The sequence below is a fragment of the Panthera leo genome, chromosome B4 (genome assembly GCF_018350215.1).
Source record: "Panthera leo isolate Ple1 chromosome B4, P.leo_Ple1_pat1.1, whole genome shotgun sequence".
NCBI classification, from domain to species: Eukaryota; Metazoa; Chordata; class Mammalia; order Carnivora; family Felidae; genus Panthera; species Panthera leo.
Genome location: NC_056685.1, coordinates 141,104,812 through 141,124,765, shown reverse-complemented (window position 1 = coordinate 141,124,765; position 19,954 = coordinate 141,104,812). Strand labels below are relative to the sequence as shown.

General features: G+C 48.9%; 1 protein-coding gene across 10 annotated transcripts in view; it reads right to left on the bottom strand.

Moving 5' to 3' along the window:
- PPP6R2 (protein phosphatase 6 regulatory subunit 2) overlaps positions 1-19,954 on the bottom strand; it is an 81,691-nt gene that overhangs the window by 8,865 nt on the left and 52,872 nt on the right. For all 10 annotated transcript variants that reach the window (XM_042948223.1, XM_042948226.1, XM_042948228.1 and 7 more), the window contains 8 exons: positions 12,177-12,314; positions 10,714-10,779; positions 9,001-9,113; positions 8,500-8,613; positions 6,474-6,600; positions 5,332-5,484; positions 2,502-2,705; positions 1,292-1,356 (listed from right to left, as the gene is read on the bottom strand). In XM_042948223.1, the coding sequence (XP_042804157.1) occupies positions 1,292-1,356; positions 2,502-2,705; positions 5,332-5,484; positions 6,474-6,600; positions 8,500-8,613; positions 9,001-9,113; positions 10,714-10,779; positions 12,177-12,314 (980 nt within the window). The remainder of the gene's footprint in view (positions 1-1,291; positions 1,357-2,501; positions 2,706-5,331; positions 5,485-6,473; positions 6,601-8,499; positions 8,614-9,000; positions 9,114-10,713; positions 10,780-12,176; positions 12,315-19,954) is intronic.

Genomic DNA, 19,954 nt, shown 5'->3' with positions numbered 1-19,954 from the left:
CCCTTCCAGCTCCACCCAGAGCCGGCTGACCCGAAGGAACACCCAGTGGGGCAGAAGAGGTTCAGAGACCCCAGTACAGTGCATTCCTGCCACGGGTGCTGACCAGCGGTGGGTGGCAGGGGAGGGCAAGGGGAGTCAAGAACGGACACGGGACTGGGACCCAGAGCCAGGCAGGGGCTGCTCCACATGGGCAGTGGCTGGGAGCTGGCCTGTCGCTGCCTGGCTCCCCGGGTCTGCAAACTGCCTCCTTTGCTGAGTTCTACACACTCTAAGGCCTGAGTCCCGGCTTCCGTCCACCTTCCCACCCCACGCTGCCAAGCACACACAGCTTCACGTTCAACCTCTCCTCCGTCACATGCGTGACCCAACACAAGGGCAAATCTTTAAAGCCCCTTGTGCTAGGAAGGCGTTAAATGCTCAGAGGGGACAAAGTCACTTTCGACCATGTTCTCTGTCCTAAAAGCCTGATGGTGCCCAGAAGAGGAAGCAAAGGTGGGCTCCTGAGTCAGTGAGCCCAGCCTGGCAGAGGAAGGGGTCAGGAGGGAGCCTGGAGGGACAGGCCCGCGGGGAGGCCTGTGTGCAGCCTGCTGTGAGTCCCAGCCTCTGTGGCATCGTGGGCCCCTCATTGAAAGGAGTGAGCCACCCACCGTGACAGGCACCGTGTGCACCAGTGCACAAGAGGGACAAGAGCAAGCTGCCCATGGGGCTTCAGTGGTATCACGTGGGCCAGACCCATGGAAGGACAGATGACCCCGTCCCACATGTTGCACGTATTCTGCAGAGGACACAACCTGGTGGGGTAACAGCAGGATGCGAGCCATGAAGCGGGTGAGATCAGAGCCCCCCAGAAGCAGCAGTGGGCAGGGTGGAGCGACGGCAGGGTGTGGGCAGGGCTGTGGGCAGGGGCAGCCCACACAGGGACCTGGATGGTTGAGACTTAGGCAGTGGGAAGACCATCTGTGTGTTCCAAAAAGATCCCAGCTGCTCAGGGCGCGAGAGGCCGGTGGGGCAGGAGAGAAAGCAGGAAGTAGCCCAGATGCACTGCTGAGGGTTCAGGGCTTAGCAGAAGCAGCTGGTGGCGGGGATGGGGAGATGGGAGGACTGAGGACACACTGTGAGTGGAAGGCTGGGGTCCCTGCTGACAGGCCGGGTGGGGCAAGGAGAAGAGTGGCTCTGCCTGTCTCTCCTGGGCACCCTAGGCCTGCCCCTCCCTGGCCAGCACTTCCAGGTTCCCCACCGGAGCCGCACACCAGCCCCTGGGGTACCCCCTACAGCTCCCGTGGGTCCTTACTGTGCGTGATCATTGGCTTCCCAGGCCTCCAGGATCCGCTGGACCAGGCAGCACTTCTGGAACAGCTAAGGGGACAGGTGACCCCAGTCAGGGTCTGCAGGGCTGCACACTGCCCTCTACCCGACCCTGGACCGTGTGGGTTAGGCTGGCAGCAAGCAGGCACATCAGCGCAACGTCCCCAATGCCTCCCTACAGTCCAAACAGGAGCAAAGGTGCTGCCCGGGCCCCATAGGGCCACCCAGCTCCGCTCCTTCCCCTTGGCCGCCTCCCACCTTCTCTGTCCAGAAGCAAGGATTGGGCCCAAGTGCCTCCTCTGGCCTCTGGGCCTGGACGCCATTTCCTGTGCCTCTGCATGTGTTCTTGGACCCACCTCACACCCCACTCCATACAGGGCCTCCTCATCTGGGTGAGGGTCCCCCACTCACTGGTGTCAAGGCACCTGCCCCCAGCTGTGTACCCCCTGGGCTGCTGTCCAGCTCAGGCCTGCACGACGCAGGCCTCTCTGGTCAGACACTTGTGTCCCTCCTGTCTGAGCCTCACAGCCAGCCTGAGGGTCAGAATCGTCCCCCCCCCCCCACCCCCGCAGCCCCCAGCCTCCCCAGGGAAGCACGAACCAGTGGGCTCCCCGACTCGAGAAGAAGTGACCGTGCCCACCTCTTCATGGCACCCACCCACCCACACGCCTGTTTCCTCTCCTCCTCAACAAACACTTGTTAACATCGCTCTTGTCAGCTGTTTAGGGCAGAGGCGACACAGACACGGACACCAGGCAAGAGCTATGGGCAGTCCCAGAGGGGAGACTCCCGTGAGACACTCATGGGCCAGCATGGAAGTGCCAAGAAAAAGGCAAGACTTTCCTTTCACAGGGTCCACAACCCCAGAATGTTTTCCCCTGAGACTTCGACACATTCTCTTTCCTGCACACTTTCCTTCACGGCCTTGTCATGACGGCAGCAGACCCCGGGGCTGCATCCAGATGCTCTGGCCCCCTCTGGTGAGCGTGGCCCACCGCAGGGCCCGGCCCTCGGCTCCCTGGCCAACAGGGACACTTTCTCCATGACTCTTTGTCTCACAGTGGAGGGAGGGCAGCGCACCCACGTCACGGGAGGCTTAGGGGGCAGCCACAGTGCGGATATCCACACAGGGCGGGGCTCAGCTCGCAGCGACAGGAAGGGCGCACAGCAACACACAGGACGCTGGCTGGACTTACGTGGGTCACCATTGTGTTCTCAGGGCGGCTGGCAGCAGGCGGGGGGGCCTCTGGGTCCCCGCTTCCGGGCAGAAGCTCCGCCCTGCCCTCCAGTCCACTGGCTTCTGCCCGGTCCTCGCGGGCAGCATGGGAGAGAATAGCGGCTATGCATAGTTCCACTTGGAAGTGCAGGAAGTTATTCCAGGTGTACTTAAAAAACAGGTCCTGAGTAAACAGAGGACAGAGGAAAGTCCTTGGACGGGTTTTCTCCCGGCAGCAGGACCACGGAGGCGAGGGGATCGCTGTCGTGGTAGTGCACCGTTCCCACACGCTGTCCCCTGACCACGTGGGTGGCCAGGCGGGTGCTGACGGTACCCCCTTGAGATGGTCTCTCTGTTTGGAACCTTGACAAAGGGCCACCCGCCCTTCTGTCTCATCAATCTCTGCTCTCATCTGAACACACCCTGTGCTGGGCTTATCTTTTTGTCCTTAACTTAGAAGTTTAACTCATCACTTTTTAGCCTTTTTTCTTTCCCAAGCGTACTTTTCCTGTGGTATCCACTTCAAGTACATGATACACATTTTGCTATGTAAATGTTTATTATTCTGCCTTTACGATTTTGTCTTGACCCATGAGTTACTGGAAGTACATTAAATTCTCAAACACCCAGGGACTCTGTTCAGGAAGGGATGTGAAATCGAGAGGTGGACACTCCCTGAGGGAACCCAGTGAGGCCCAAACCCCAGCCAAGCCTAGAGGATGGCTGTGTCCTTCCCCTGGACCAGGGTGGGAACAGCAGTCTGCCTGTGACTCTCTGGTCCCGCAGGCCAGGGAGGAGGCACTGGCAAGGAGAGTGACAACGTGCCTGCCACACCGGTGAGGACGCTGCCGGTAAAATGGGGCAGCTACTACGGTAACCTGCTGCCTCCTCAAACAGACGCGTAGAATTACTGTACGACCCGCCAATCCCACTTCTTGGTACACACTCAGAAGAGATACGGGCACACCCATGTTCACAGCAGCGTATTCAAAACAGCCCAAAACTGGAAGTAACCCAAGTGTCTATCAACTAATGGCTCTGGACAAACACAATGTGGTCACTTCACACAATGGAGTATTATTCAGCTTCAAAAAGGACGGAAATCCTGCCACGTGCCACCACATGGATGAACCTTGAGGACACACTGCTGAGTGAAATAAGCCGGACACAAAAGGCTAAATCCTGCGTGGTTCCACTTCTGTAAGGTCCCTACAAGAGTCAGACTCAAAGAGACAGAAGGTATAGGGTGGCTGGGTGGCTCAGTTGGTTGTGTCCAACTTCAGCTCAGGTCATGATCTCATGGTTTGTGAGTTTGAGCCCCGTGTCGGGCTCTGTCCTGACAGCTCAAAACCTGGAACCTGCTTCGGATTCTGTGTCTCCTTCTCTCTCTGCCCCTCCCCCACTTGTGCTGTGTCTCTCTCTGTGTCTCTCAAAAATAAATAAATGTAAAAAATATTAAAAAAAAAAAAAGAGAGAGAGACAGAAGGCAGATGGTGGTGGCTGGGGGAGGGGGAGGGGCAGGGGATAGACTGCTTACTGGTCAAAGTTTCTGTTTCAGAAGATGAGAAAGTTGCAGAAACAGAGAGTGGTAATGGTTATATAACATTGGGAATGTACTTAATTCTACTGAACTATACACTTACAAATTATAAAAATGATAAATTTTATGTTATATATATTTTACCACAATAAAATAAAAGCAAAAAAGGGGGGTGGGAGACACTTTTTTTGAAGAGAGGAAAAAGAAAGGAGGTCTTTCAAAAACGAAGCCCTGATCCGTATCTGGGATTTCAGCACAGCAATGCCCAGCTGACTCCCAAACCCTGTAAGAAACTGAGATATAGTCAGTACTTCAGGCCTAGTTCCAAGGCTGCCCCCTTCTGGGATGAGAATTTTTTTTTAACGTTTATTTTTGAGAGAGAGACAGAGACAGAGCAGGAGCAGGGGAGGGGCAGAGAGAGAGGGAGACACAGAATCCAAAGCAGGAAGGATCCAGGCTCTGAGCTGTCAGCACAGAGCTCAACACGGGGCTTGAACTCCGGACCGCGGGATCATGACCTGAGCCAAAGTCTGATGCTTGACTGAGCCTCCCAGGCGCCCCTGGGATAAGAATTTAAATTAGAAAAGATTTCAGTTCTCTGGGAGTAGAGGCCCTAAGGCAAGGCAGAAGGGAAGAGGGAGACCGAGACCCCATGTGTTCACGGCGCACACCCAGGGGGCGCCCTCCCCATCAGCACCCACCTTCCGTGGCGGAGCCTGCTGCCCACAGCCAGTGCTGCTCTGCTATCCCTGCCTGCCTGACCGTCTCCCGCAGGCACCAGAGAGGTATCTGCTGAAGAGAGGACCACTTCCCACTGGCCTGGGCAAGAGCTGCTAGGGTGGCCTTCTACTGTGAGTGACCAGGATTTGCTCTTTCAGGACGTTTTATGTTGGAGAGCTATAATAAAAATTCTGTCTTGGGGAGAAAACAGGAAGGGGCTGGACTGTATTACCCCAGTCCCTCACAGTGGATTAGAAATCTGCCCTCTGCTTTCGGGGCAGTTCTCTGTAAGCCTACACCAAGGCCTATCCCACGGTCGCTCGGTGTGCTTCACCAGCGACCTGTGCGGTCAACCCTGCGACAGGTCTGGGAAATGGTTTCTCTATACAGACTATGCCTGTTCCGGGCAGAACCTTGTCTGGATACTGAGGTCCAAATGCCTGCCCCTGACAGACCCCCGCCCAGTGCACCTGCCCTGTCTGCCCACCCCCCTGCTGACAGTGCAAGACACGCAGAGAGCCACCCAGGGCTGGCAGGAGCGCCCACTTACCAGCAGTAAGCCCATGGTGTTGAGCCGGCAGAGTTCCTGGTTGATGCTGGGCGTGTTCGTGTGCAGCAGTGCAGCCATGAGGCGGGCCCCGTGCAGACGGGCATTCCCCAAAGGCTCCTCCAGCACGCCAATGGTGGTCAGGATCGCTTTTTTCTACAAACACAAGAGCACCACCCAGTTAGAGACCTGCAACCAGCATGGATGGCCGCTACTGGCTTCTCTTAGCTCTGGTGCTAACTGCTCAAAGGGCCAGGCCACTACTCCGTGAAGCGGCTCAGCCTGGGGAGGCATACGATGTGTGTGCGGAGGTTCCTCAAGCCAGTGTTGCCTATGAGAGGAAATAAGGGGTCAGCAGGGTTAGGGACCCCACCACTCCCTTCAGGGCCTCACAAAACAGTAAGTAATGGTGGTCTACTGTCCCCAGAAGCCCAGGGCTCTCTGGTCCCAGCAAACCAAGCAAAGACATGTGCATGTCAGGTTATGAGACATGTCCAACATGGGGCCAGCTCTCTGGGGGACACCGTGTCAGGACACCGAGCTAACAGACACCCCATGAACATACTTGAAGGAGACAAGTAACAGTTGGCCTCATCAGATTGGATGCCAGGGTTCTCTGACCCCACACACATGCAGCGTAATGTTTCATTAATGAAATGTTCCAGAATCCCTACCTTCATAGTGCAACAGATCATAGTAGGTGCTACGAAGCACCAAGGAAAGGGAAAGGGGCCCTGACGGAGGAGAGGGGCTCCACAGTGAGCTCCATGGTGGCTAAGCGACTGAGCCCTTCTCCGTGTGACCCAAGTGCTGCCTGGAGCTATTGAGCTGAGCAAAGGCCTCCCCTGGCATTTTCCCTGACCATTGGCCAGGTACCCCTGACTTGGAGGCCAGACCTACAGTAAACTTGGGCTCTCAGACGGCCCCTATTTCAGAGTGCAAGAGTCATCTGGGGGGCTGCAAAATGTCCTCCCCACCCAGCCTTACCTCAGAGAAGAGACGGACATTCAGCAGATGAGGGTATGGAAACATGCCTCTGGGATCTGTCTGGTGGCTCTCAAGTTGGGATGTCTGGTGGTCTACTTGCAAATCATCCTGCCTATAATGCCTGCATAGGGACCTAACAGCTGTTCAGGGTCACCCACCTTTGGCGGGCTGAGTAGAAGCTGGTGGAAGTCCTTCAGTCGTGGCTCAATGCCGTGCAGTATGCTGCTGCTGACGGTACACAGCCCTTCCAGTCCCTGAGAAAAGGAGTCCACCAAGCCCTCTGTCCTGTGGATGAGGACAGCAGATGGAGACACAGGGCATACACCCCCGTCCTCTGTCACACCTCGCCCCCCAACTTCTCCACCTATTGGCTCAAGAGTGGTTTGGTGGCTGGTACAGAGAGAAGAGAAAAGCAACAGTGGCCTTTAGAAAACATTCCCAGGTGATGGCCAAGGACAGCCTCCTCACCCCCACGGGGCTGGTGGCATCTCACACGCACCGGACCTACCTCTGGCCCCCACCTCTGGTTTTGGAAAATTCACCATTGTTCCTACTCCTTGATTGAAAAACAGGAGACAGGACTCCACATCGTCCCTCCAGCTTTTTCAAACTAACTTCTCTGAGATCTTTATTTAAATGCTTTTTCCAGTTATAAAAGTAATACGTGACCATTATAGAAAAACATTTTAAATACAAAAAAAGAAAAAAAAAGAATCAGCTGGCTCATCTCTGTTTCTATGTCTCATTTCCATGCTGTCCCTTTACTGCAGGCAAGGTTGGGAGAGGCCTTGAGAAGAACCCCCACATCCTACAGAAAAGGCCCAGGCTTCCAGGATTCACAAAGATTGAAAGAAAAAAAAAATCAGCATTCTTGGGGTACCTGGGTGGCTCAGTCAGTTAAGCGTCCAACTTGGGCTCAGTTCACAATTTCATGATTGGTGGCATCAAGCCCCAGATCAGGCTCTGCACTGACACTGCAGGGCCTGCTTGAGATTCTCTCTCTCCCTCTCTCTCTCTCTGCTCCTCCCTGAGCATGTATGTGCTTTCTCGCTCTCTCTCTCAAAATAAACATCAAAAAAATCAATATCCTGATTGTCTAACTAGAGAAAACAATGATAATGTTATAATTCTATTTTTAGGTAATAAACTAATAGATCTGTATTGGATCCCAGAGAAAGAGAGCCAAAAACTGCTACTAATACCATACCAAGATTAACTCAATTTCTTGTCATTTCTTATTCTTTGGTTGTTGTTGTTGTTTTTTTAAATTTTTTAAAATGTTTATTTTTGAGAGAGACAGAGCACGAGCAGGGGAGGGGCAGAGAGAGAGAGGGAGACAGAATCCCAAGCAGGATCCAGGCTCTGAGCTGTCAGCACAGAGCCCAACGTCAGCGCGGAGCCCAATGCAGGGCTTGAACTCACAGACCGCGAGATCATGACCTGAGCCAAAGTCAGACGCTTAACCAACTGAGCCACCCAGGTGCCCTTTTTTATTGTTATCATTTTTTAAATAGGCTTCATGCCTAGGATGGAGCCCAATGTGGGGCTTAATCTCATGACCCGGAGATCAAGACCCCGAGATCAAGACCCTGAGCTGAGATCAAGAGTTGGATACTTAACTGACTGAGCCACCCAGGTGTCCCTATTGCTTTTTTTTTTTTTTTTTTTTTTTTTTTTTAATTTTTAAAGTGCAGTTTATCAGTGCTGGGAGCTTCAATGAAGTCCCCTCCAGAAGAAATAAGAGAACTAGTCACCCTGGGAGACAGGCCACTACCACACCACATGACGGGACAGAACAGATCAGACACACACACACACACACACACACACACACACCTCGCAGCCCACACCCCCACACATTGGCATGTACATACAAAAACCACTCACACAAACACACACACACACACACACACACACCACACCACATTTACACATCACACACTGGGACAGTCTATGGGGAAACCCACTGTTCATACCTATTCCACAGATACATCTATAAACACCTTGTAAGCTGGCGACATTGGGTACCTTCGGCCTGAGGCAGGAACATGACTGACGCCAAAGGTCAAGGAGCTGTAAGTTTATCTTTTCAAGAAAGAGAGTCTACCCATCATTAACAATTAGTTAAAAACCCCACACACCCAGACCACTCATCATATTCAAGCTCTCATGCGAGACACTCACCCAGCCCGCCTTGTTTCCAGCAAGGTAAGTAACACCTGAGTCCCACTAACGAGGCAGCTCTCAGTCTGGTCTCCATCAAACATGTTCTTCAGAAGCTGCTCCACACAGTCCTGCCTGTCAGACACACACAGAGGTCACTGCTGCTGGAGCAGACACACAGGCCAGCGTCCAAAGGACCGCCTCTCCTCTCTATAAACGAGCAACACCCTAAAACTCGAGCGGCTTCGCTTGGGCTTCAGGCTGGGCACCCAGGGTTCTCACGACGCTCCTGCCCCTGCTGGCCTAGAGTCACTACACATGCCAGGGGTCCCCTGGAGACCCCTCCTCCCATGAGAAACAGGCTCATCAGGTTAACTAGATGGGAGTACTTCACAGCCAGCTCATCAGAATCTGGGCATCTGCAGTATCTGCCTGTGCTCAGGGCAGGGCTTGGAGGCCTCCTCATGCTCAGAAAGACCCCACCCCACCCAGCCAGGCACCCGCAATGCAGCCAGCACTCACGACTCCAGCACTGTGAGGAGGGGGTCTGGCTCCGGGGCCTCCTGCAGCTGACTGGCCTGCTCTCTGCCCAGCCTGATGATGTCACAGAGAGTCTGAGAGGCGTTGGACTGTCTCTGGAAGGAAAAGGAGACACAGCACTCCCCTCAGGGCTGGGGAGAGAGGCCAGTAGAGCCGTCCCACTGCTCAGTTCTCGGAAGAACACACTGGACTCTCTAAACAAGTCCATTTCAGAGAAGCCTGGTTGGCCTTTCTGAATGTCAGGATGCAATCCGGTCAGACCTTTCAGCTGTACTGAACTAACCCAGACTCCAGATAGGGCTCTCGAGGGTCAGATACACCACAGAGACATTGCTCTATCCCTGGAACCATTCTGAGATATGCTGCATATGTGACCACGTTACTGCCACTGTATGTTAAATTAGTATTTAAAATATTAAGTATTAAACTGTAGCTGGTAACACTCAGAATGAGTCCTATGAGCTAATGGAAACAGACAAGGTGCTACAGAAAACAGAGACCTCAACTCTTCCAGGGAACCATTAATCCTTAACTAGTGAAAATCTAGACTCAGTGCACTCACAACAACATGGGGTGTTTAGTGGTGCAGATAAACTAACTAGAGAGAAACTCAGCCCCCTGGCTCCATGCCGGGAGCATCAGAACGTGCAGCCGTGACCTGTACACTGTGGGAACTCTGGGCTACAGAAAGCGTTTGCATGACTACTTTAGGGAGAAATGAAAGCAGTCAGGTGGTCCCTGTGGCCTCACCCCTGCGTCTGGGCCAGGAACAGGCCAGTCGGCCTGTGGTGCTCACACTGGTGGAGGGGCACCCGCCCTCCTCAGTATGGAGCATAGGCACCCTCACCTGGCTGTGTGACGGCCCCGTGGGCGGAGAGGAACAGAGAACAGTGTGGCCAGGCCACAGCACAGGCTCAGACACAGGTCGGCACCACTGTTCTCAAATTGCTGAGGGCAGTGTGTCTGTTTACTTTTGTCATGCACGGAAAAAATACACCCCAAATTCTTCAACAGTGATCACTGCAGGGAGCAGGCAGGGGGCCAAGAGGAAGCCCCACTGCCACCCTACATGCTTCCACACTGGCGGTGGGGGCCTCCCTCCCAGAGGCTTTACGCCCTCGTAAACCCCACCTCCTCAGCCACTCACTTCTAGAGAGCAGAGTACAGCCACAGTGCGGACTGTCCCTTCTAAGACTGCAGAAGAAGAACTTCCGTCTTGCTCACTCCAAGGGAGGCCAGCAGCACGTTGTGAGCTGCCCCGTGGACAGGTCCACGGCCCTCAAGGAGCGGAGTCCTGTTGAGCCACTGGTGACCCTGGAGGCAGGGCCTCCCCCAGCTGAGTCCTGAGATGACCACAGTCTTGTAAGAGACCCTGGGCAGAGGACCCACTAAGCCGTGTCCAGGTCCCTGACTCATAGAAAGAGAAATTTAAAAAATACTTGTTCTTATAAACAACTAAGTTTTGGGATAATTTGTTACTCAGCCAGAGATGCGATCACTAATACAATTCTGGTCAAATTGTTTTTTATAATATGTATGTATTACTTTTTTTAGTAAAAAGACAGAGTCTGCAAGTCTGTGCTTGATTGAAGGAAGAAAAGTATGTGACTCTTGCCCTCGGCGGCAGAGAGCGTTCTTTAGTAGCCCCGAGTGAGGGGCTCTGCGGAAGGTGGGCTCTGTGGGAGCCATACTCACATCTTCATCCTGACTTGGGTGGATCAGCTCCACCAGCCTCTGGATGATCTTCTCTTCATTAAGCCACTGAAAGGGAAAAAGAGGCCTGCCAATGACGCTGTTCACATCTAACTAAAGAGAAGGAAAGTCCGTCAGTGCAGAAGAAATCCACGTGCCAGGTTCCAGGCGTAGAGATTCTCTGTCCAACGTATGTGTCCACCCAGACCCAGAAAGAACAAGTGGTGACCAAATTCTGGAGAGACCTGAACTCCACAAAGAAGGGACCAGTGGTCCAGACGCCTAAACATACTGTCCTCAGGGTGTCTCGGAAGACAGAATGAGCTGGAGCCCAGAGCCACCCAGGCACCAACAGGGCTGCCCCGGTGCACAGCCTGACTGCACATGGACGCTCTGCTCTCTGCTGTGTCAGGGCCTTTCCAAGGTCGGGAGAAGCAAAGAGGTCTGGTGCCGGTGCCTGAATGCTGTGAGGACTACAATGCCCAACACTATTTGAGGCCCAAAGGTGGTGGGGACCCAGGGAAGACCAGTGAGTTTCCTTATCCAAAACTGGGAGATCTGCCCCCGCGGTTGCTAACATGAAGTTAATGTGGGCTTTCCGCCATTAACAACAGCTGACATTCATGCTGTGTCTCACTGCCTAACGTTAGCTATTTATGACTGACTCTTCGTGGGAGGCTGCTCCATAACGAACCTAAACATGAGAACGGCTACCCTGATGACAACTGTTACTGGGTCCCAAGAGCTGGAAAATGAGCAAGAAGGCCCAGGCCTTTACTTTAAATTCCATCACAGACAAAACCTGCCAAACAACAGTGAACAGTTTATCCCGCACTCGTTTCCTGGCTCCTCTGAGACTCCTCCTCTTTTCTGGGAAAGAGAATCCTCCTCTTTTCTGGGAAAGCCCTCAGGGAGTTATGAGCAGCTCATCAGGCTGCGAGCCTGTCAGGACAGACACGTGCACAGACTCCAGGTCAAAACACAGGCCTGCTCAGGTCTCTGTGATTTCTCTGCAAAGAATCCTTGTCAGCTGGTGCTTTCTTCATAGGTAGGTGCCAGATAATACAGCCAGGACCTGACAGAGCCCCTGCTCTGAGGCCATGGGGACACTAGGGTCTGGGGGTTGGTGAGGAAAGTCGTTTTCTTCCTTTCACAGAGAAGGAGCCCAGAGAGTGTCAGGAGGAAAAGGAACACTCTGCTCTTTGTTTCTCAACAGACTGAGGCAGTACAGCAGAAAAGGTACAGACTGCAGACCCAGCCTCAAAATACAAGCCCTGCCAAGAACCCATGATGGCCCCACAGGGAGAAAATCATGGCGGGTGGAAGGCTGGAGGTACCGGCCCTCCAGTGGTCTCTGAGCGCCTTCACCCAACTCTGGCCTCCCTGAGGCAGGCCCTCACCATGCACTCGGCCTGCACTCAGCCGACAGGGAGAGGGCTCCAGAGAGGAGGGGCCCGCACACTCACATGCAGGACTTCCTGCCGGAGCCCGGCAGGCTCCACGCAGCTGACAAGGCGCAGCAGCAGGTCCATGAGGGCCGAGGTGCCGATGTGCTGCAACACCAGGCTGACGAACCTGTCCTTCTTCTTCAAGAACAGAATCACCTGAAATCAAACACACTGTGCGTGATAAGCCTGACACCCATGAAATGCTTCCCCCAAGAACTCTCATGAGAAAGATTAATTTTCAATTACACTGAGCAGAAATTATGGAGACCCAGAAAAAGTTGTAAGACAGACCTTTCCAAGGACAGGCAGAGACCTGAACACAGGGAAGTCTATGTGGCAGTGGTGGGGGCCCATGAAGATCCCCAGCTAATGGAGAGCTGCACGGTTTGAGGCTTTATGCTCTGATGACACAAATATGCTCAGATAGCACAGCAGCCATTCAGTACTGCTCGTTCAGTACTGCCTCAAGTTCTCCCAACAGGAATAACCAGTGTGAACAGACCGGAGCAGAGTAACGTCGTCGCTGCAACCCCCAGACCTGGGACGCAACCCGACAGCACAGAGCACACGAGACAGCCAGTCACTGACAGGCCGCAGCCCGGGAGGGAAAGAGGACTAAGGTTCTACAAAGGAAAAGGCGGCGATGCATGGCCGGCTGGCGACCAGTGCCACCAGGATGTGGACAGCCGGGCATGGGGGTGGGCCGCAGGTGAGAGTGGAGATGGAGGTGGAGAAGCCTGGGTAGGTCCTTCTCAATCGCACGTCTACGAGCTCAGCTCAGCTCAGCCAGAGATTAAGTGCCTACAACATGCAGGTCACCGAGGTGGACCCAGGCTTCTAATGGAGATGGGGGGGCACAGAGAAGGCCCACCTCGCTGAAGGACCCCAGCCATACTCATGCTGAGATGCGAAGAAGAGGAGGGGGAAGAAGGAAAAGAGGAGAAGGGAAGGAGGCTCTGTAAGGAGAATGAGTACACACCCCTAGAGAAGGCGCCAAGAACAACATCAGGAATGAAACAAGGTGCATCAGGACAGAGCCCATGGGTTATCACCAGGATAGGGTTAGTAGAAACGATTTCGTGACAATTTATGTAAATTTAGAAAAAATGAAAAATTTCCTTGAAAAACACACTCATCTCAAACTGACAAAAAGGAATAGAAAATCTGAATAGTTCTAGGAGCATCAAAAGAAACAAAATCTATAATTAAAAGCCTCCTCATATAGAAAACTCCAAGCTCTAATGACTTTCTAGTAAATTCTACCCAGTATTTAAAGAAAAATAATTTCTAATCTTACATACACTCTTCCAGGAAACATAAAATGAGAGAATATGCCCCATATCATTATATAAGAACATAAAACTTTGATTCTAAACACCTGATATAGGGAGCACCTGGGTGGCTCACTTGGTTAAGCGTCTGACTTTGGCTCAGGTCATGATCTCACGGTTCATGGGTTTAAGCCCTGCGTTGGGCTCTGTGCTGACAGCTCAGAGCCTGGAGCCTGCTTCAGATTCTGTGTCTCCCTCTCTCTCTGCCCCTCCCCTGTTCACGCTCTGTCTCTCTCAGTCTCTCAAAAATAAATGTTAAAAAAAATCTAAACACCTGATAAGGACATTGTAAGATAGGCAAATTATAAGCCAATCTCACTGATGATCACAGATGCAAAACTTCAACACATGAAAGAAAGCATAATGTACCACAACCAAATGGGTGAGGTAATACCATGAAACCGATGCTAGCTTAACATTAGAAAACCAATGGGCAGGATTTATGAATTAACAGAATAGAGAAGAAAAATCATATGATCAACTCAATAAAGACATCTGATAAGTTTCAACAACCATTAATGTTATAAAAAGACTAGGAATAAAGAAAATTCCCTTAACTCTGATTAAAACAAAAAAAATCTATAAAAAACTCATAATATACTTCATACTTAACTATGAAATGTTGAAAGCTTTCCTTCTGATGTAATAAAACAAGGAGACCCACTATCACCAGTTTGATTCAACACTGTACTAAAGGTTCTAGCCAATGCAATAAGGCAAGAAAAAGAGATAAAAGGTATAAGAATTGTAAACGACAAAATAAAACTGTCATCAATCAGAGATGACATGATCCTGTACATGGATAAAACAAAATGACAGATAAGTTATTAGAATAGCAGCTTTACTGATAATCACCAAAAACTGGAATCAGCCTCGCTGTACTTGAACGTGTGACTGGAGAAACACGTGGTCCACCTGCCCCACAGAACACTGCTTGGCAATAACAAGGAATGTACTATGGAAACACACAACGACCTGGATGAATCTATAGTGAATTATGCTGGAAAAAACTAGTCCCCAAAGACTACATATTGTATGCTTTAATTTAAATAACATTTTGAAATAACACAATTTTAGAAATGGAAACAGATTAGTGCCAGAGGCTAGGGATAAGTGAAGGGGTAGAGGTGAAGGAAGATGGAAGTAGCTATAAAAGGGCAACATGAAGGATCCTTGTGGTTTTGAAAGTGTTCAGTATCCTGACTTTGATAATGGATAAGTAAACCTATATAGGTGATAAACAGTACCAAACTTAATACACACAGACACACACACACACAGCTATAAGCAAAAGTGAACAAATCTGAATAAGATCAGTGGACTGTATGAATGTCAATATCCTGCCAGTAATGTTCTACTACTGTTTTGCAAAATGTCACCATTGACAAAACTGGGCAAAGTATACAAAGCACCTCTTCAAATTACCTTATACAACTGCCAAGTGAATCCACAGTTACCTTAGTAAAACATTTTGATAAAAAAGATATTATTTAGAATAATATGAAAATATCAACTACCTAAGAATAAACCTGATGAAACATGTGTAAGACCACTACACAGAGAATTATAACATGTTACCAAGAGAAATCAAATAAGCCCTAACTACTCAGCTTTGTCACTGTAGCACGAAAACAGCCATAGACAATATGTAAGAATGGATGTGTTTCAGTCAAATTTCATTTCAAAAATAGGTGGCAGGTTGGATTTGGCCTGTGGGCCATAATTTGCCAACCCCAATCTAGAGCCAATGTAAGCCTAATAAAAATTTTGGTAGGTTTTCTTGGGAGAGGAGGGCTGGGGAGAATGTGGAAACTGACCCTCAGTCCAAAAGCTGTTCATTCTAGGGGCACCTGGATGGCTCAGCTGGTTAAACATCTAACTCTTGATTTTGGCTCAAGTCATGATCTCACGGTTTGTGAGTTTAACAGTATAGCCTGCTTGAGATTCTCTCTCTCCTTCTTTCTCTGCTCCTCTCCCATTCACACTCTTGCTCTCTCAAAATAAATAGACTTTTTTTTTAAAGTTGTTCATTCTAAAATAATGCAAAAGGCAAAAATTAGTAAAAAGAAATACTGAAGAAAAACAAAGTGAGAGGACTAATTATCAAATACCAAGACTTATAAAACTACGGGAATTAGGACAGTATTACATCAGTGCAATTACAAATAGGACAACAGAGCAAAGTCCAGAAACAGACACACAATATGTGAGCCCCTGACTTATGATGGGGGGGGAGGGGGCATTATTGTAAAGCAACTGAGAGAGAAGGGCCTTACCAATAAATGCTGCTGAGCTAACTGGACATCCATATTTAAAAACCAAAAACAAAAAAAACCTTCAACTGTACATCATTTACAAGAATCAATTTCAGGGTGCTTGGGTGGCTCGGTCAGTTAAGCACCCAACTCTTGACTTCTGCTCAGGTCGTGATTTCACAGCTGTGAGATCAAGCCCTGTGCTGGGCTCAGTGCGGAGCCTGCTTGGGATTCTCTCTCTCTCTGTATCTTTGCCCCTCCCCATCTTGTGCTCTCTTTCTCAAAATAAATAAACTTAAAAAAAAAAAAAGAATCAGTTAAGTAAATTATAGATAGAAATGTGAAAGGTAAAACAATAAAACTTCTAAAAAAAATACAGAAGATTTTTGTGACTGTGGTAGAGAGGTTTCTTAACAACAAAAAAACCCACCAACCATAAATTAAAAAAAAAAAAAAAAAAAGCCGAACAACATAAAAATCTGAACCTTTGCTCATTAAAATACCACTAATACCAAGGGGTGTGGGTGCAGCTAGCCAGAGTGAAAAAGATGCTTGCAACACAAAGTCAACAAAGGACTATATCCATGAAAACAGAACATTCCTGCAAATCAAAAAGAAGAGACAGCCTAACAGAAAATGGGCAAGAGACTTCCCAAAAGACAGTACCCAAATGGCCAATTAATATATGAAAAGGTATATATCCTTATTAGTCACCGGGGAGATCACAAATTAAGATCACAACACTATATTACATATACCCACCACAACAGCTAGAAGAAAAGAATGATAATATTCAGGGTTAGCAAGCAAAAGGAACTGGTAAACTCTGCTGGCTCAACCACTTTCATTCACTGTATCCATTCAAACCACATGCATGTCCTAGTTATGTGGTAACACCTAAAGGAATCACTAAAAATCTACACAGAGACACATGAGAAAACACTACAGGTAGATCAAAATGGAGTATTTAAAAAAATTTTTTTTAATGTTTATTTATTATTTAGAGAGAAAGACAGAGTGTGAAGTGGGGGAGGGGCAGAAAGAGAGGGAGACACAGAATCTGAAGAAGGCTCCAGGCTCTGAGCTGTCAGCACAGAGCCCAATGTGGGGCTCAAACCCATGAACCATGAGATTATGACCTGAGCCGAAGTTGGACACTTAACCAACTCAGTCACCCAGGCACCCCCCCAAAAATGGAATTTTAAAAAAATTTTTAAATTTAAACTTAAATGAAATTTTTTTAATTTTAATTTTTTTAATGGTCAAGTTAACACCCAGGGCAAGAAAAAGAAACGAAAAACAGAACAAACAGAAAAGTACAATAAAATGGCAGTCCTAACATATCGATAATTACATTAAATGTAAATGGCCTAAATATGACAATTAAAGATAGATCAGTAGAACAAATAAAAACACATAACTATGTATTGTTTATAAGAAATTCACTTTTTTTTTTTTTTTTAAGTAGGCTCCATGCTGGGCGTGGAGCCCAAAGCAGGGCTTGAACTCATGACCCTGAGATTAAGTAAGACCTGAGGTGAGATCAACAGCTGGACACTTAGACTGAGCCACCCAAGTGCCCCAAGAAATTCTTTTCAAATATAACAATTCACACACAAAAAAACGACAGTTATCCCTCTTTATCCACAGGGGATACATTCCAAGACCCCCAATCGATGCCTGAAACCATGAATAGTACTGAACTCTATATGTACTGTTTCTTCCTATCCATACTTACTTATGAAACAGTTTATGAATTATGCACAATAAGAGATTAACAACAATAAAATAGAACAATTATAATAACGTACTATAATAAAAGTTATGTGAAAAGTTATGTGGTCTTTCTCTCTCAAAATATCTTATTGTGCTATATTGACCCTGCCTCCTGTAATGTGAGATGATAAACTGCTTATCTGATGAGATGCAGGGAGGTGAATGACCTGGGCACGTGATGTGGCATTAGGCTCCTACTGATCTTCTGATGCTATGTCAGGAGAAGGATCACCTATTTCTGGACCAGGCTGACTGCAGACAAGGTGGAACTACTACATGCAAATATTCATAGTAGCCTGATGTGTAATAGACAAAAAGTGTCAACAACTAACATGTCCTTCAAAAGATGAACAGTTAAACTGTGGTCCATCCACAATCTGGACTACTCCTCAGTAATAAAGAACTGTAAAGAGTCCTTATCCTGTAGAAACACAGATGGGAATATTTACATATAAAATAATAAAATATCTGCGATTTGCTTCAAAATAATCTGGAATGGGGGTTGGTAATGGGGGAACAGAAAAAATAAGATTGGTCAGAAACACACAACTGTTGAAGCTGTGTGAAAGAAACACCAGGGTTTGTAAACTATTTTCTCTTTAAATGTGTGACATAATCGGGGCACCTGGTGGCTCATTGAGTTAAGCATCCGACTTCAGCTCAGGTCATGATCTTGCGGTTCGTGGGTTCGAGCCCCGCGTTGGGTTCTTTGCTGACAGCTCAGAGCCTGGAGCCTGCTTCGGATTCTGTGTCTCCCTCTCTCTCTGCGATCCCCCACTCATACTCTGTCTCTCTCTCTCAAAACTAAATAAAACATTAAAAAAATATATTTAATATGTCTTACAGGAAAAGAACAGGAAAAGAGGAACATCAACTAAATAATCAACAGTGGTTGATCTAGAGTATTAGAGGAGACCGTTCATGTGTTTCTGTCTTGTTTAAATTCATAGAAACGTGCTACATGTTTGTCAATATAAGAAATACCTTTAAACAGTGCATTTCATATTATTTTGATGCACTGGACAAGGGAAGAAGACAGAAATATTGTTAAGAAGCAGTAAAATTCAGCAAATATCTGAAAGTAGCAGAGGAATATTGTGAAGCTACAGACAATTATGAGCTGAGATGCAAGAGCCAGACTTGAAAGGTCTTTGGAATTTCTACCACTACCCGAGAGCCACCGTGACCCCCACTACCCATCAGTGACCCCCTCCACTACCGACAGCCAGCGACCACCCCTCAACTAGCCAACAGCCACAAGCCACAGTGACCACCCCCGACCACTACACGACAGCCACAGTGACCCCCGACTATCTGACAGCCAGTGACCCCCCCCCCCACTACCCGATGGCCAGAGTGACTCCCTCACTATCCAATGGCCACAGGGACCCCGCCCCCACCACCACTGCCCAACGGACACAGGACACCCCTACCACTCCCTGCCTGACGGCCACAGTGCCCCCTGCCCTCAATCCTCGCAGCACTATCACTAGTGTGAGGGACTCCCTGTCGCATCCTAGAACCACTGCCACTGCTAGTAGCCTCTCTCACTACCTGCATTACCGCCACTCTTCACTTATGCTCTGACTGGTTCAGAAAAAGATCTGAGGTGAGGTAGTCCTCTAAGATCCCTTGCAAAGCTAAGATTTAAGGTCCTGTGAAAGGTATGTTCCACTGAACACTTACAACATGCCAACAATTTCTTCCGGTGAATGATGGTATGCCCTGAAGGTCACACCTTCTCAGAATCCCAGACATACACACAAAATTTGGGTCCGTTCCTTCACGAGATATTTGATGATACCGAACACTTATAGTTAATGTTTTTGGGACGTGATAATGCAATCTGCTCAGCAAAGTCTTGTCCCCTCCTAGAGATATGTTTAAAAGAATTTTTTAAAGTTCTTATATTTTATTTTTATTATGTTTTTAATGTTAATTTATTTTTGAAAGACAGAGATAAGACAGAGCATTTGTGGGAGAGGGGCAGAGAGCGAGACGGAGACACAGAATCCAAAACAGGCTCCAGGCTCCATGCTGTCAGCACAGAGCTCGACTCGGGGCTCAAAACCATGAACCGCGAGATCATGACCTGAGCCAAAGTCAGACGTTTAACCAACTGAGCCACCCGAGACGCCCCAGAAGTCCTTACATTTTAGAGATGTATACCATAATATTTTTTAAAATACTTATTTTGAAAAAGAGAGAGAGAAAGAGAAAGTGGGGGAGGGGCAAAGAGAAAGGTGGGGGGGAAAGAGAGAATCCCAAGCAGGCTCCATGGTCTCAGCACGGAGCTCGATGTGGGGCTCCATCTCACAACCGTGAGATCATGACCTGAGGTGACATCAGGAGTCAGGCGTTTAGCCGACTGAACCACCCAGGCACCCCACCATAATATTTAGGTTTTAAAAAAATTTTTAAGGTTTAGAGAGAC